The sequence below is a fragment of the Actinia tenebrosa genome, unplaced genomic scaffold (genome assembly GCF_029948245.1).
Source record: "Actinia tenebrosa isolate PJP-AT-01 unplaced genomic scaffold, QUT_ActTen_1.0 PGA_scaffold15__27_contigs__length_11533743, whole genome shotgun sequence".
NCBI classification, from domain to species: domain Eukaryota; kingdom Metazoa; phylum Cnidaria; class Anthozoa; order Actiniaria; family Actiniidae; genus Actinia; species Actinia tenebrosa.
The window spans coordinates 2,838,745-2,854,014 of NW_028292575.1; the positions used below are offsets into that span (position 1 = coordinate 2,838,745).

Consider the following 15,270-nt stretch of genomic DNA (forward strand, 5'->3'; position numbering starts at 1 on the left):
TCGACCTCATATGTATATCATTTGAAAGCTGCTGATGTCTAGAATATGATAAAAGTGGTTTGATTTTAGGGGTCATATGCACTTTATAAGATATTTGATTTATCGGAAAACTGGGATTCTACTTTCAAATTTGTCACATCGTTAATAGTAAAGTTGCCGTGAAGTTTCGTAAACATTACTGATCCTTAAAATGACAAAATATGAATTTTTGAAACTAAGAATGTTCGTGTCTGAGCCTGATACCAAAGCTCCTTTTTCCAATCAATAAAATGTCTTGTGCCATGCAAGCCGCTTGATAAGGGTTTCTTAGCTATTTAGATATTTGTCAGTTATGAATGCATACCATTTGGTTCATTATACTTTTAAAGGCCCAGCTCATAACGTGGTGCTTTGCGCGCTTTTATTTTTGTTTTGTTTGCATTGAACATTACTGGGCCCGGTTGTACGAAGCCTGGATAGCACTACCCGGTGGATAAATCCTTATCCAGTGGATAAAGTGATGCTGTTTTCCAATAAATTTATCCACTGGGAAAGATTCATCCGTCGGATAGCGCTATCCAGGCTTCGTACAACCGGCCCAGATCGACAGGAAAGCAAGAGTGGTTCTTTTGTGCTCTCGTCTTCTCGGACAATTCAATTATTTTGGCAGTACATAGGGTACTTTGTTTACACAGCGATGTCAGATATGACTATGGCGAACGCAAAACGAAGCTCGAATAGCCTGAGTAGCGGCCCAAATGGGCAGGGGAGGGGGAAAGGGGTCGGGGCCTGTGGAGGAGGGGGAATCAGGCTAAAGCTCGAACCACGGTTCGTTCTTCGTAATACGACCTCGAGGTCAAGCTAGCCAACGATCATTGTGATCGATTTACAAAGTGTGTTATGGTGCGGTTCGTAGCGGCATCTCTCTGAGGCTTTCTATAGTTTCTCTAACTATTAATGAGCCGGAGTCTGGGAACGAAGAAACAAAAAAAGCACTCTAGGTTTTCGCTGGAAAAGGAAGCCCGCTCGCTAGAGAGATATAGTATGTGAGAGTTTATGGAGAAGGCTAGGGCGGAGAGACATAGAGGTAAAATACAGTAAATGTATGTAATTTGGGCTGGGGGGGGGGGGGGGGGGGGGGGGCTGTAAAATGCACTCTACGCCCGCGTTTTAGCTTTTGTTCAAAATACACCACTTAAACACAAGCCAAGCTCTGTTATTCTTTATCCTTCCAGTTGGTTGTATCACAAAGCAATCGTACACTAAATCGAGGCTAATGAGAATTGGTTTCTAACCACCAAACTCATCATTACGAAGCGACGAACCACAAGTTTAAGACAAAGTTGGCAGACATTTTTTTTGCAGTGGATATGTAGACCTACGAAACTCTGCACTAATTTGTACAATTTTGTTCATCGACTTTTTCACGAATATAGATGTGGAATGCTCTCTAATGCGTATTATTACTATAATATCTATTTCGCGGTTTTAATGACTCGTGCTATGGAAGGAAAAAAGCTATATGGAATAAAAATAATCTAATTAAGATAAATAACTTTATAGAAATCTTGCGTTTTCATTGGTTGCGGGATTTAAATAGCTGCGCAGGGCATTGTGGGTATTCTATTGTCCCATAAGCCCCTTGGGTCACGAGCAAAAAAAAACATGGAGAAGGAATATGAAGAGGGACGAAAAACATCGCTATTAGACGGTAAGAAACTTTCGGAAGCTAAAAAATAACCCTCGTATTATGTAATTTAAATGTTTTTACTTCTCTGTTGACATTTTTTTCTGGTATTTGCTGTCTTTTCGTTGAATTAGGCCCGATTCATACGTCGCGCTTTTCATGTGCCGAACCTAATATCCTATTTGGGTCGACACAATTACAATAGGATCGACGTTGATTCATACGTCGCACCTAATGTGTTGAGCCAAAAACTCTGAGCATGAGTAAGCGGTAAAATCAGCCAGCGGAGTTACGTTAAATTGAAACAATTCAAATCAAAACAAACATGGCGGACGATAAAAAAAGACTACTTTTTCTCCGTGCTATTCGACATGCAAGGGCATCAAGAAGGCAAAATATCATGCAGTCTATGCTGTTACTTGTTAGCAGAAGAAGACATATAGTCAGTTTCGCTGTAATGCTGTTGCTTCTTTCCTTACAAAATGGTGTTTACACTTCGGGGACCGTTGCGAGATCGTGTCGCCGCCTCTCAAGAAATGCCGGGTGGTGGGAGACGGTTTGGACTCAGTACACCAACAGAAGATTCAAAAAAACATTCCGGGTTTCTCGAGAGACATTCCAATTCATTCTTAAAAAAATCCATCATCGCCTTGTCAAAGAAACGAAAGCAGAAGACCCTGTAAGCCCCGAGTTGAGACTCGCCATATGTTTGTATAGGCTTGGCAGAGGCGATTATTACTATACTATCGCAGAAATGGTTGGTTTGGGCGTTTCGACGGTCTGTAGCATAGTACAGGAAGTTACGGCGGTGATCGTAGAAGAAATGTGGGACTCAAGTATAACAAAGCACATGCCGAAGTCAGATGAAGACTTTAAAACAAAGATGATCGACATGGAAACAATGTGGCAATTCCCCTGTTGCTGGGCAGCAATTGATGGCTGTCACATCCCGATCAAGTGCCCACCAGGAGGCCTGGAGTCCTGCAAAGAGTACCACAACTTCAAAAATTTTTATTCAATAGTGCTGATGGGGATGGTAGACTCAAACTATCGGTTTGTGTGGGGCTCCTGTGGATTTCCTGGCAACTCACATGATGCAGTGATATTTCAATCTACTAATATATGGGAGAAGATTCAGTCAGGAGAGTACATTCCCCAAATTGGCAAGAAAGAAAGTGAGATTAAAATACCTCCACTCATTATTGGTGACTCGGCATTCCCTCTATGTACCTGGCTTATGAAACCATACACCCAAGCAACGTTAACACCACAGCAAAGGTATTTCAATTACAGGTACTATGCAGTTTTTAATTTTATTTGAATATAACTTCACTCTAACATATGCTCTGATTGGCTAAAAAACTATTTACTTTTTTCCCAAGGGTTGGATATTTATGTTTATTTTATGTTATATCACTGCAATGCAGCCCTCTGATTGGCTGAATTATTAGGGGTCTATTATTATATTAATAGACCTCTGTTAGCAAAAAGTGCCAGTTTTGAGAACCAAAAATAAATATTTCACAGGAATTTCAACATGTTTTGACTTTTTTATTTGGACCAGCTACTAGGTTTTTTCTAAGACAACAATTATACCTCTCACCCTCATTGGAAATGGACCATGGGATATTGATATTTGTTTCAACATCAAGAGAAATGATAAATCAATCAATAATTAAAGGTTATAATGATTATTATAAATAAAGGCCATCTCAACCATAATAATATTCAATGAAATCCATCATAAAATAAAGTTTATTTTATCATTATCATGATAACATAGGTTAAGCAGAGCCCGGATGGTTACAGAAGGAGCATATGGGCAACTGAAAGGGCGATGGCGTGTATTATTGAGAAAATGCGAGAGCAGTAGAGAGGAATTGAGAACGACTACCCTCGCGTGCATGGTTTTGCACAATGTATGCATCGAGAAGGGGGATAGTCTATCTAAGAAATTAGATATTACTGTCGATCCACAAACCCAAGGTAGAAGAGACCGCCAGGAAGTCAGGCAGCTACTGCAGATGAGAGAACGCCAGAAAGTTAGGGACTCACCTGCAGAGGCAAACAAGGTCAGGAATGTCCTGTGCCAAAAACTTTGGCAAGAAAAAACAACTGGAAATGTTTGTTGATGGACCATTTTTGTGAATGGGTTTTTTCTTACAAGGGAGCTCTTTGATTTCATAGAACATTGTTGTACTAAGTTATAAGGTCCAAGTGTGTACAGGCCTGTAGCTGGCCTCAATGATTTCCTTTTGAATATGTATCCCTTTTGAATATGTATCTTTGTCATTTATCACATCTTAAAGATATAAACTCTTTACATTTATGTTATTCTGTCACTTGACAATGGCATAGCTATGACACCAAAACATTGTGGTTTTCTTGTATTGAACTTCATTTTGCTAACTTAATTGTTCAATCTTTATTAATCAAATATGTATTCATATTTTTTTCCTTTTTTAGTCCCTATTTTTTCTTATTAGCCCACCCTCTAAGAATTACCCAACCATATAAAAGATACATGATAAATACATCACAAGTTTTATAATGAAACATTTTTTTTGTATAAATAGATAAATACATTTGTTTTTGCAATAAATATGCCTTATAAATATTTTTTAAATAAATATATTATGATTTGTATGCAATTTGACCTACTGCTGTCTTGTGCTTTATAAGGAGGTGGCTAAATTGGCTTACTTTGCAATACAAATAGAGTTACTGTAAAAAGTATAATCATGTTGCAAAATATATTCATTGTACTTTCAAAGTAAAATAATATTACTACATCATTATACTGTCCTTAAGTGCAACTATTAGAAGAAATAATTTTCTCGAATAAATTTTATACTTAAATGTCTACTTAAATATTTGAATTCCTCCTTAAGAAATATATTTTGACAAAATAATAAAGGAATCTTTGAAGTCAGCCATTAATCTTACAAACCAGATGTTGAAGGTGGATATTTATTAAACGTGCTGGTAGCCTGCTGTGGATTTGGGGGCAAGGAAGGGAATGGCACATTTGGACATCCTTGCATTTCTTGTATAAAGGATGGTCTTGGCTGCTGGTGGTGGTAACTTGAAGCCCCTGGATTGAACATTGAACTTTGGGACAACATACTAAAGAGCTGTGCTTCATGTTGGCGCTGCCTTTCCATTTCATCTTTCATAAAGTCCAACAAATGTTTTGTTGGATCATTGGTAATGACCTCCTTTATCATGCTTAGCACTTGTTGGTTGGTATCTTCTGCTGTTGCCTTCCTCTTCCTACCTGACTTTACTGGAATAAATTGCTTGGTTCCATTTTGTTCTTCAGATTCGCTCTCAATTGTAGCTGATGGTTCCCTGGCCATTTCCGGCTGGCATGAGTCCCTAGACCTCACAATCGGGTAGAGCTGGTCAAACCACTTACCATAACCTTTGGAATCAGCAAATCGCTTGACTCCTGTGGCTGTTTTAATTGTGAGTGCAGCCTTCTTACACTCAGCAATACATTTCTTAAATTTGTTTCTTATTTGAGTGATGTTAAAGGAAATGTTTTCATCTCGCTCCAAAGCTCTCTTCTTCAGCTCCCTCAGGACTGCCTTATATACTTTGCTATTCTTCTGGTTTTTTACATTGACAAAGATGAGGTTCCTCTTGTAGTTCTCACTGTTGATGATGATATCAATGAGGTCATCCATAGAGGCAGCAGACCACACTGACTTTCGCCCTGGCTTCTTATTCCCTACTTTTTTACTGTCAAACTCAGGATCATCTGTTTCTTTCTCTTCTTCTGATAGCTGATCTAACTCGTAATCTACCTCATCATTTACTTCAGTCACAGAACTGCTAAGGAAACATAACAGTATAGAAAAGTGGTTTGTTAGACATGTCATATGGAGTAATCAAAAAAACCATGAGAATATTGTATTGTACTAACTAAGCCCATACTACAGTCTCTTTATGAATGAGTGCTAATTAGAAGTTGATTTTAGTATATAGATCTTATAAAGATGTTACATTACATTCGCAACTTGCAAAATATACACCTGTATTACACGAAAAAAAATCTTATGAGCTATTTATTATACAACAAAGTTTTCTTCAAGATTTTATTACAAATAAATAGAGAAGAGTGAATGCTTTTTTAAGAAAAAATTTTTAAGGAAGCAAATGTAGTGCTGTCAAAAGGTGTAATACGGCTGGGTATTTGCACTCTACTTTGACCATATATGGTAAAATGATGTAAAAGTCATATAATAATTGCACTCTACTACAGTGTGATGAACAAGAGGGAAGTATGTCTCCCATTAGGCATTAACAAATCATCCCAAAATGTAGTTCTATATAGTGAGTGGTAAGTGACCAAATATGATTATTAACCATTGTAGTTTAAAGTATCACTTCACTGAAATGTTAATGTATCAACATTGCACCTTTTACACATGTGTAAGTGGTATACAAAAGAAGAAAACTGGCAGTTATGCAAGTGATTTTTTTTTTGCAATTTATATTCATTTGATAATGCAGATTATAATTTGGCAACTTTAAAAGCTCATTTGGACCTGCCTGAACTAAAAGTATCCCAATCTAAACTTAAATTTAACCTAATTATAACCATTATCATTGAAGTATACTATGATGTTGAGCTATTGTGGAGATTATCCTAGAAGAAGAAGAAAAAGAAAAAAAGAAATCAGAGACTTAAGTTATTGATATATGTTTATAAATATAATGTTGTCAAGCGTAACAAAACTTTCTAGATTTACACACATGTCGTTTAATCGGCTCTTGAGCACAGATATCCTTTAGATTAGTTATAGTATTTATTTTGTTTCATTTTGGATGGTCATGTAAAATATTTTCACTGACAATTTCATTCATTAGTTTTGATTCTCCCGACTCCAGAAGAAGTTCATGTTTAATAAGTTTCCTTGATTTATCTACATGGAAGTTTAATAAGTAAATAAATAACACGACTCGTTTTGGCAGTGCTTACCTTCCAACTTCAGGTTTGTCTTTCCTTTTCTCCTCAAAACAGACCTGACAGTACCCTACCGACTTTCCCATTGTCCAGCCGGGTGTGTTTTCATCATTCTCGAATAATGTACATTCACAGCAGAAGGGCATAGCGCACGATAAACAAAAATACTTCGTGCCCTTAAAGCACGAAGAGCACATATCATCCGCCATCTTGGATCTCTCAAGACCGTATCGCGCATACTCATTACCAAATACCGCCGCTTTTTAGGTCCGGGCTCACCTTATTTTAATGTATGCATTTGATTCGGCACAACAGGAGCTCGACGTTTGAATCAGTGTCGAACTTTTGCCGTGCGGCTCGACTGGCGCGGTCGAGCTCAGTACTGTGTCGAACCTAATCCTGTCGTGTCGAACTTAATTGATTCATACGTCGAGCCTCTTATGTGCCAAATAGATACTATTAGGTTCGGCACATGAAAAGCGCGACGTATGAATCGGGCCTTAGCGAGTGTTTCTTGTGGCACGTGCAGGAGTTGTCGTGGACGTAAAAACGCGTTTTCAAACATTCATTTTGTGTTCAAAGTATGGTTTTCTTATCTTTGAACAGTTAGAACATGTGTATTAATATTTTTTCGAACATCTTTGCCCAATTTTCCATTTCTTTAAATGATTTTCTAAAACCAATTTTCTTCGTACTTTGAAGACCAATACCTCTCCTCACCTACTCCTCCCTGAGAAAAAAATGTTTATATAATGTTTTGTGAGAATATTTTTTTCTTTGAATAATTAAGCTTATAAAAAACATAATTTATACAAAGTAGTACAAAATATTTTTTTCAAAATATTGATTAGAGAGATTCCATAAGTCATGGTTCTCTCTCCTTTGTTCTTGGTGGTCACTTAATTAGCAACTTGTTCCAGTTATACTATTGTTTGTAGTGTCTTTAACTTACAGGGGCGGCAGAACCGGGGGGGCACGTTCCTCCCCCCCCACCAAATTTTTTTGGGGGGCCTGGCCCCTCAAAAATATTGGCTCTTAGTCATTGTTTTACGGTGCATGCGTCTGCAATCAAACAAAACATTGTCACTATCACATAGCGTTAAATATAATCTTTAGTGCACCCCAAAGATTTTTGCAGTGCCCCCCAAAGATTTTTATCTTCCGCCGCCCCTGACTTATGAAGGTTAATTAACTTCCAATGAGGTCATATCCAATAACTGCTGGATAATCTACACAATTTTATTGAAAAACCATAAGATGTTTTGAACTTCAAGAGAGCAAAACCCTCAAGTTTTGCATGAGACTCTATACTTTTTATAAACTTATTTGAAAAAACTTCTAAAAATCTATATCTAATTATTTAGAAAAGTTAATTTTCTAACGCATGAAAAATTAATACAGATTTTTGTAGGATTTTTTTCCCCAACTTTATGAGATTTTGAGGGCAACGAAAGGAGAAAATATGACAAATCAATGCATTTCTTCGTCTTTCTGTCAAGAATATCTATGTAGTATTGTAGAATGACTCACTTTTTGGCATTAATGTGCAATTACATGTATGGAGTCTGTAAAGAGATCTTAATTTGTGAGTTTTATTCTTTTCCTAATCATTTGTGGTGACTAAATTTTTGCTTTAAAAACTCGTGCGTAGACATCTATTAATTTCAGCTCAGGACACCCAAATTTTTCTTTTCATATTAGGAAATAGAAACTTTAATTTACCCAATTATCAAACCGTAAGCTTTGGTAAACACACTCTTAGATATTTAGGAACGTTTATTTGGGCCAAACTAGATAAAGATGATAAAGAAAGGCCAAGCCTACAGTCCTTTAAAAATGTTATAAGGTGCAAAAATCTTGCAGACTTAATTAACAACAGCTGTGACTCATGGCTAATTTGTAATTCATAGCTAGATTAGAACATTAGATTTGTTTTTAACATGAATACATTTTCCTTATATCATGTATAATTTTTATATTTAGATTTTAATATATTTTTCTAGTTTTTTCAATTATATGTAATATATATACATGCAATATGAGTGGCCATGTTGTATCAGATACAGTATACAACCAGAAGCCGAAAGCAAGTGATTGTATATCTGATCAGTGTTCTGACCAGGAATTTCTTTCAGGGGGTCAAAGGGCCCACCAATCCGAAATTTTAAGTGAAAAAGAAAAGGGAGTATTGGAATTTCATTAGGGAGAGAGACATATTTTATTCCATTCCATTCCCATTATTATAAAAACATACTTATTTGACAATTTCAGGGGTTTGGGTTATGAATAAATAGGCCCTTTGCAGTTAATGGTCAGGTGTCTGTACTGGAGGGCAAAATTTTGTTTTTATATTAAATTGGTGATTCTTTTTAGCTACTTGTAAAGAACTGAATGAAAACATGTGTAACTAGTGTGTTACAGGTTTAAAGTCATTTCGCCCACGGACCATTTCGCCCACGCCAATTCGCCCACGCATAAAATCATCGCTACCATTGGAAATTACCAAAACAAAACTTCGAGGAGACTTATTAAAAAGAAACATAGTCTGTTGAAAGATGTATATGATTTTGAAGCATATTTGGAGCGATCATTTCACGATACGATCAGCGAAAATGGAGATCTAAACGCGACCAAGGACAGCGTTCACTTAATAGCTACCATATCAAGTCCGTTTCTACCAACTTATGACTCGGATGACTTTATTTCCCCATACTCTAATCTATAAACTGTGTGCTTTGGGTAGCTTTATCATTCTTTATCATTTTTTAACTTGCCAAAGTTCGAGAAAAATACAAAATACCTTATGCGCGAAACATCGATCGACAAGCGACGCCATATTGTTTTCGTGTAATCAACAAGCTTTTCCTTAGTCGTTTACTGACGCTTTCTTTTCTTGAAATCCATTAGACTTTATTCTTTGCACTAAAAAACTAAGACGAAATGATCTAGCGACTTTATCTGGAATAAATTTGAGGCCATTTAATATCTGATGTAAACGCCAAAAACTTAACGATTGAGTAGAACAATCGAGCTCATTTTACCGTGTTTCATTTAGGCCGGAGTCTTTTCGCTACCAATAAGTTTTTTAGTCTCCAAAGAGTAGTTTGTTAAAAACATTACAATATCTTTTTTCTTCATCGGAAAACCGAATGTTTAGGACATATTTATTGCTTCTGACTTGCCAAGGTTCGAGCTAGAAAAGCCAAAATACCTTTACGCCTATTAAACATCTATCGACAAGCGACGCCATATTGTTTTCGTGTAATCAACAAGCTTCCTAGTCGTTTACTTATGCTTTCTTTACATAGAATCCATTAGACTTTATTCTTTTCACTAATAAAGTTAAAGAAAAAGATATGGTGCTTTGAGATGGGAGATGTTGTGTGTTGCTGAATCTGACATCTACAAAAAATATTAGACAAGCTCAGGCTTCTCTCGCTCTAACCTTGGCAAGTCAGAAGCAATAATATTAAATATGTCCTAAACATTCGATTTTTCGATGAAGAAGAAAGATATTGTAATGTTTTCAACAAACTACTCTACGGAGACTAAAAACTTATTGGTAGCGAAAAGACTCGTATGAAACACCGTAAACTGAGCTCAATCGTTACGTTTTTGGCGTTCACATCAGATATTAAATGGCCTCGAATTTATTCCAGATAAAATCACTAGATCATTTTGTCTTAGTTTTTTAGTGCAAATAATAAAGTCTAATGGATTTCAAGAAAAGAAAGCGTCAGTAAACGACTAAGGAAAAGCTTGTTGATTACACGAAAACAATATGGCGTCGCTTGTCGATCGATGTTTCGCGCATAAGGTATTTTGTATTTTTCTCGAACTTTGGCAAGTTAAAAAATGATAAAGAATGATAAAGCTACCCAAAGCACACAGTTTATAGATTAGAGTATGGGGAAATAAGATCATCCGAGTCATAAGTTGGTAGAAACGGACTTGATATGGCAGCTAATGAGTGAACACTGCCCTTGGTCGCGTTTAGATCTCCATTTTCGCTGATCGTATCGTGAAATGATCGCTCCAAATATGCTTCAAAATCATTTACAAATGTTTTTCAAGAGGCTATGTTTCTTTTTAACAAGTCTCCTCGAAGTTTTGTTTTGGTAATTTCCAATTGTAGCGAAAGGACTTCATGATGGTAGCGAAAAGACTCCGGGTGGTAGCGAACCGACGGTAGCGAAAGTGCGTGGTACCGAAACGACCGGTATTCGTATAAAAAGTTCGCGTTTTGAAGTCTTGAGGTTAAGCGTCAAGTAGGGTTGGTAGGTACCGGTTGGTAAATCACGAACTAATTTTTTTTTAGTCATGGTAACATATTTCTTAAAGTGATTCTACACGTGGGCGAATTGGCAAACGCATGATCGATGATTTTATGCGTGGGCTAATTGGCGTGGGCGAAATGGTCCGTGGGCGAAATGACTGGTTACCGTGTTACGAAATGTAGTTTTATTACGATCTCTCGAAACAGGTTGTAGAAAGTTTGTTTGCTCTCCAGTATAATCACCCATGGGAATCAAGATGTTCATTCATTTGCTCTCAGTGAATTAATCAGCACTGCAAAGGGCCTACTCCCATTATTTTAAAAACATATTTATTTGATTCCCAGTTCAAGGTTTTGGTTGGAAATAAATTCCCATTCCATTCCCATGACTGGGAAAATGTATTTAATTCCCAATTGTGGGTGTGTATTGGGAAATAATTGTTGTCCATGAAATTGATCCCAGTAATTTACTGAATCTGGATTTATTATTATTATTTTCTTTTCTCAATATTGGGAATTTCTCCAGTATTTTTGAAATAGGGATAGGCCATTTGACTACCATTCCCTAAATGCTTCATGAATTTTCTTTCTTAGGGCAAACGTCGAGCTGTCCATGCACCGAAATCATTAAAAACAATGGATATCAGGTGATAATGAGGCGGCATTCTTTGATGTAATTAAGTTCAGTGCATAGAAAGTTCGACTTTTGCCCTAGGCCTTATTCAAATTTGTTTTTCCTAATTAGGAAATACAAATCTGAATAAGAAAGAAAATTCATGAAGCATTTTGGGAATGGTAGTCAAACGACGCCATCATGCAAATGGACTATTGAAAATGTTTTCCCATGATGACTGAGCTACAGCGGTAAATCTAATTTGGCTGGTCATAATGAGCAGTAACTTAAACACAGGACCCGTTATAGCAGAGAAATTCGATCTAGACTGACTTACTGTATGGAATCAGTCTCTCTATTAATCAATTTATAATGAATGATTTTCCTAAATTTGAATTTTCTTTTTTCATTTCAGTTGAGGAACAACATATGGAGATGATTATGATGGACTTACTTTGCTCCCTCAGTGTTGTTGCTAACCATATTTACTGGTATGTTAATGTATTACTCTTGCACATGAAAGTAGCATTCATTCTTGAGCAAAACATTGCTGCTGTGGAAGGTGTCATGAGTGAGTGCTGCTGGTCTTTAAAATTGAAGTATTTTTTATGTAAATGTTTGAATGATTTTCTTTCGATCTTTTGATTGTTTACAAATTACTACTGACAGTTTAAGGATGTATATGGAAACATAACAACTGAAAATAGCTCTTCCATGCTTTATTTATGTAGATATCAAATCAACTTGAACAGGAAAGTCCTTATCTTTTTGACATTGAGCTTAATAGTTTGCTTCAACATTTTCAAATTTTAAAAGACTTTAGTGAAGAAATATTCTCATGCAAAGTACATATGCTTAGCTTGTGTTTATCAATATAAAGATTGTTTGATTGGTTGTGAATACTTAGACAGTAAGAAAACCATGGGTTGTAGCAGTGAATGGAACATACATAGGGGTGTAAGGCTAAAGTGTAAGAATAGAATGAAGTCTGAATGCAAGTGGTTCGTGTGGAGCAGTTAATAGAATATACAAGGGGGGGGATACGGTACAATCCTGGATACAAGCCCCAGGGTTATACTCATTTGTAACAGATATCCCTGGAGGGGGGGGGGAGGATATGGTACAATCCTAAACACAAGCCCCAGGGTTATACTCATTTGTAACAGATATCCCTGGAGGGGAGGGGGGGGGGGGATATGGTACAATCGTGGACACAAGCCCCAGGGTTATACTCATTTGTAACAGATATCCCTGGGGGGTGGGGGATACGGTACAATCCTGAACACAAGCCCCAAATGCTTACGTATTTAATCTGTGCTAATAATGCTAATTAACGTTAATTATTCTCTCCTTTAGATGCATGGTAACCTCCATTTTGTTTTACAGATCCGAAGGCCTCTTAGGAGCTTGAAAGAACTGACACTGATTACTATGTGACACTACTGTAACTGCGGTCACTTAGACCAGTTAGACACCGTGAACCTAACAAAATGTGACATGAAAACAATGCATTCCAACTATGAGTGCTGGAGCAGGAGCAAGAACCTATAATTCCTCTCAGTATGGTGTTTCAGCACAAATCAGGCAAGTAAATATTATAGTTGTTCAGATATAACCCGAGTTTTAGGCCCATGCAAGGGAAGGGGGCAGGGGAGGAGATCAGAGGGAAGAAAGTGGACCTTGTGTTGAGTTTCCATATTCTGGACGCACTTCTGATTGGACAAAGATTTACCAGAAGTATAATTACAAATCTACCACTTCATTACTATACGAAATTATCTGAGATATATACCGGGGGGGGGGGGGGGGGGGGGGAGGGTACTCCCCTATATTTGCTATACGGGTATGTGCCGCCCTTAAGGGTATGGTTTTTTGGCTTTTGGGTCTGGGGTAGGGTATCATTTTTTGACATTTTGTCTTGGATAGGGTATCATTTTAGTCTGGGATAGGGTTAAAGATTTGGTTGTTTTTGTCTGGCGAATAGGCTATGCTTTCTGCCGACACAAAAACAATAAAAATGTTAGTAAATGTTGATTGCAATTGATTGTAAAACCGTAATTTCCGTCTTTTAGTCTGGGATAGGGTGTACAATTCTTAGTTTTAGTCTGGGGTAGGGTATGTAAAATCCAAATTTTAGGGTCAGGGTTTTGAGGTCCTGGCGGCACACCCCTACCCAAGTTGGGGTGGTAGTCCCCCTCAATAGGGTAAGGTGGGAATAAACCTCAATAGGGTGAGGTGGGATAAACCTTGATAGGGTGAGGTGGGGATAAACCTCGACAGTGTGAGGTGGGAATAAACCTCAATAGGGTGAGGTGGGGATAAACCTCAATAGGATTAGCGTGAGGTGTGGGTAAACCTCAATAGGATTAGGGTGAGGCCGGGATAAACCTCAATAGGATTAGGGTGAGGTGGGGATAAACCTCAATAGGATTAGCGTGAGGTGTGGGTAAACCTCAATAGGATTAGCGTGAGGTGGAGATAAACCTCAATAGGATTAGGGTGAGGTGGGGATAAACCTCAATAGGATTAGGGTGAGGTGGGGATAAACCTCAATAGGATTAGGGTGAGGTGGGGATAAACCTCAATAGGATTAGGGTGAGGTGGGGATAAACCTCAATAGGATTAGGGTGAGGTGGGGATAAACCTCAATAGGATTAGGGTGAGGTGGGGATAAACCTCAATAGGATTAGGGTGAGGTGGGGATAAACCTCAATAGGATTAGGGTGAGGTGGGGATAAACCTCAATAGGATTAGGGTGAGGTCGGGATAAACCTTGATAGGATTAGGGTGAGGTGGTGATAAACCTCAAAAGGATTAGGGTGAGGCCGGGATAAACCTCAATAGGATTAGGGTGAGGTGGGGATAAACCTCAATAGGATTAGGGTGAGGTGGGGATAAACCTCAATAGGATTAGGGTGAGGTGGGGATAAACCTCAATAGGATTAGGGTGAGGTGGGGATAAACCTCAATAGGATTAGGGTGAGGTGGGGATAAACCTCATAGGATCAGGGTGAGGTCGGGATAAACCTCAATAGGATTAGGGTGAGGTCGGGATAAACCTCAATAGGATTAAGGTGAGGTGGGGATAAACCTCATAGGATTAGGGTGAGGTGGGGATAAACCTCAATAGGATTAGGATGAGGTGGGGATAAACCTCAATAGGATTAAGGTGAGGTGGGGATAAACCTCAATAGAGAGAGGTGGGGATAAACCTCAATAGGGAGAGGTGGGGATAAACCTCAATAGGGAGAGGTGGGGATAAACATCAATAGGGTGAGGTTGGGATAAACCTCAATAGGGTGAGGTGGGGATAAACCTCAATAGGGAGAGGTTGGGATGAACTCCATTGGAAGGGGTGGTGATGAACGTCAATTGGGGGAGGGGTACTTGTATTGGGTACTTATGGATTTTTTTGTATATTGTTTTCAGGAAAAGACAAGTGATGGACTTGGGAATTTTTGGTAAGGTTGCAGAATTTGACACTTAGCTATTTTTCATAACTAGGTGTTTTGACTTAGAAATCGTTATAATTTTTCTGGACTTGTAAAAAATTTAATTAGGATTATTTGGTAGGGTTGCAGAATTTGACACTTGGTTTTTTTTCATACCTAGTTGATTTGACTTAGAAATTTTTTAAATTTGAATTCTCTGGACTTGTAAAAATTGTCTTGTAATCCATGTTATGTTTGAAAAATAAAGTTTTATTTTGGACTTAGTATGTTTTCTCTGTTTTTTAATTAATT

At 37.7% G+C, this 15,270-nt stretch overlaps 3 protein-coding genes and 1 long non-coding RNA gene across 5 annotated transcripts in view; 2 read left to right on the top strand and 2 right to left on the bottom strand.

Moving 5' to 3' along the window:
* The window catches only part of LOC116299159 (S-methyl-5'-thioadenosine phosphorylase), a 182,933-nt gene extending 175,674 nt beyond the window's left edge, over positions 1 to 7,259 (bottom strand). The window contains exon 1 of the mRNA XM_089030841.1: positions 7,252 to 7,259. The gene's annotated coding sequence lies outside the window, so the exon portion shown is untranslated. The remainder of the gene's footprint in view (positions 1 to 7,251) is intronic.
* On the top strand, positions 1,628 to 15,266 carry LOC116293073 (uncharacterized). The gene is made up of 4 exons (XR_004196769.2): positions 1,628 to 1,690; positions 11,943 to 12,018; positions 12,914 to 13,111; positions 14,957 to 15,266. It is a non-coding gene; the product is annotated as an uncharacterized LOC116293073 (long non-coding RNA).
* Positions 1,771 to 4,525, top strand: LOC116293071 (uncharacterized). Of its 2 annotated transcripts, none has more exons than XM_089030838.1 (2): positions 1,771 to 2,944; positions 3,450 to 4,525. In XM_089030838.1, exons 1-2 carry the CDS (start codon positions 1,992 to 1,994, stop codon positions 3,796 to 3,798), a joined length of 1,302 nt encoding a protein of 433 aa, XP_088886964.1. In that variant the 5' UTR covers positions 1,771 to 1,991; the 3' UTR covers positions 3,799 to 4,525. The 2 variants fall into 2 exon arrangements, with proteins under 2 accessions (XP_088886964.1, XP_031556325.2); XM_031700465.2 differs by having other exon boundaries at positions 1,774 to 2,959.
* LOC148910839 (uncharacterized) lies at positions 4,477 to 5,609 on the bottom strand. The gene has a single exon (XM_089030840.1). It carries the CDS (start codon positions 5,548 to 5,550, stop codon positions 4,609 to 4,611), a length of 942 nt encoding a protein of 313 aa, XP_088886966.1. The 5' UTR covers positions 5,551 to 5,609; the 3' UTR covers positions 4,477 to 4,608.
* Positions 15,267 to 15,270: the final 4 nt, after the last annotated feature.

Excerpts from the sequence above, each read along its gene's own strand:
- LOC116293071 (XM_031700465.2), top strand. The coding sequence starts at position 1,992 with ATGGCGGACGATAAAAAAAGACTACTTTTTCTCCGTGCTATTCGACAT. Across the intron at positions 2,960-3,449 it reads CAAAGGTATTTCAATTACAG|GTTAAGCAGAGCCCGGATGG; the intron begins GTACTATGCAGT and ends ATGATAACATAG.
- LOC148910839 (XM_089030840.1), bottom strand. The coding sequence starts at position 5,550 with ATGACATGTCTAACAAACCACTTTTCTATACTGTTATGTTTCCTTAGC.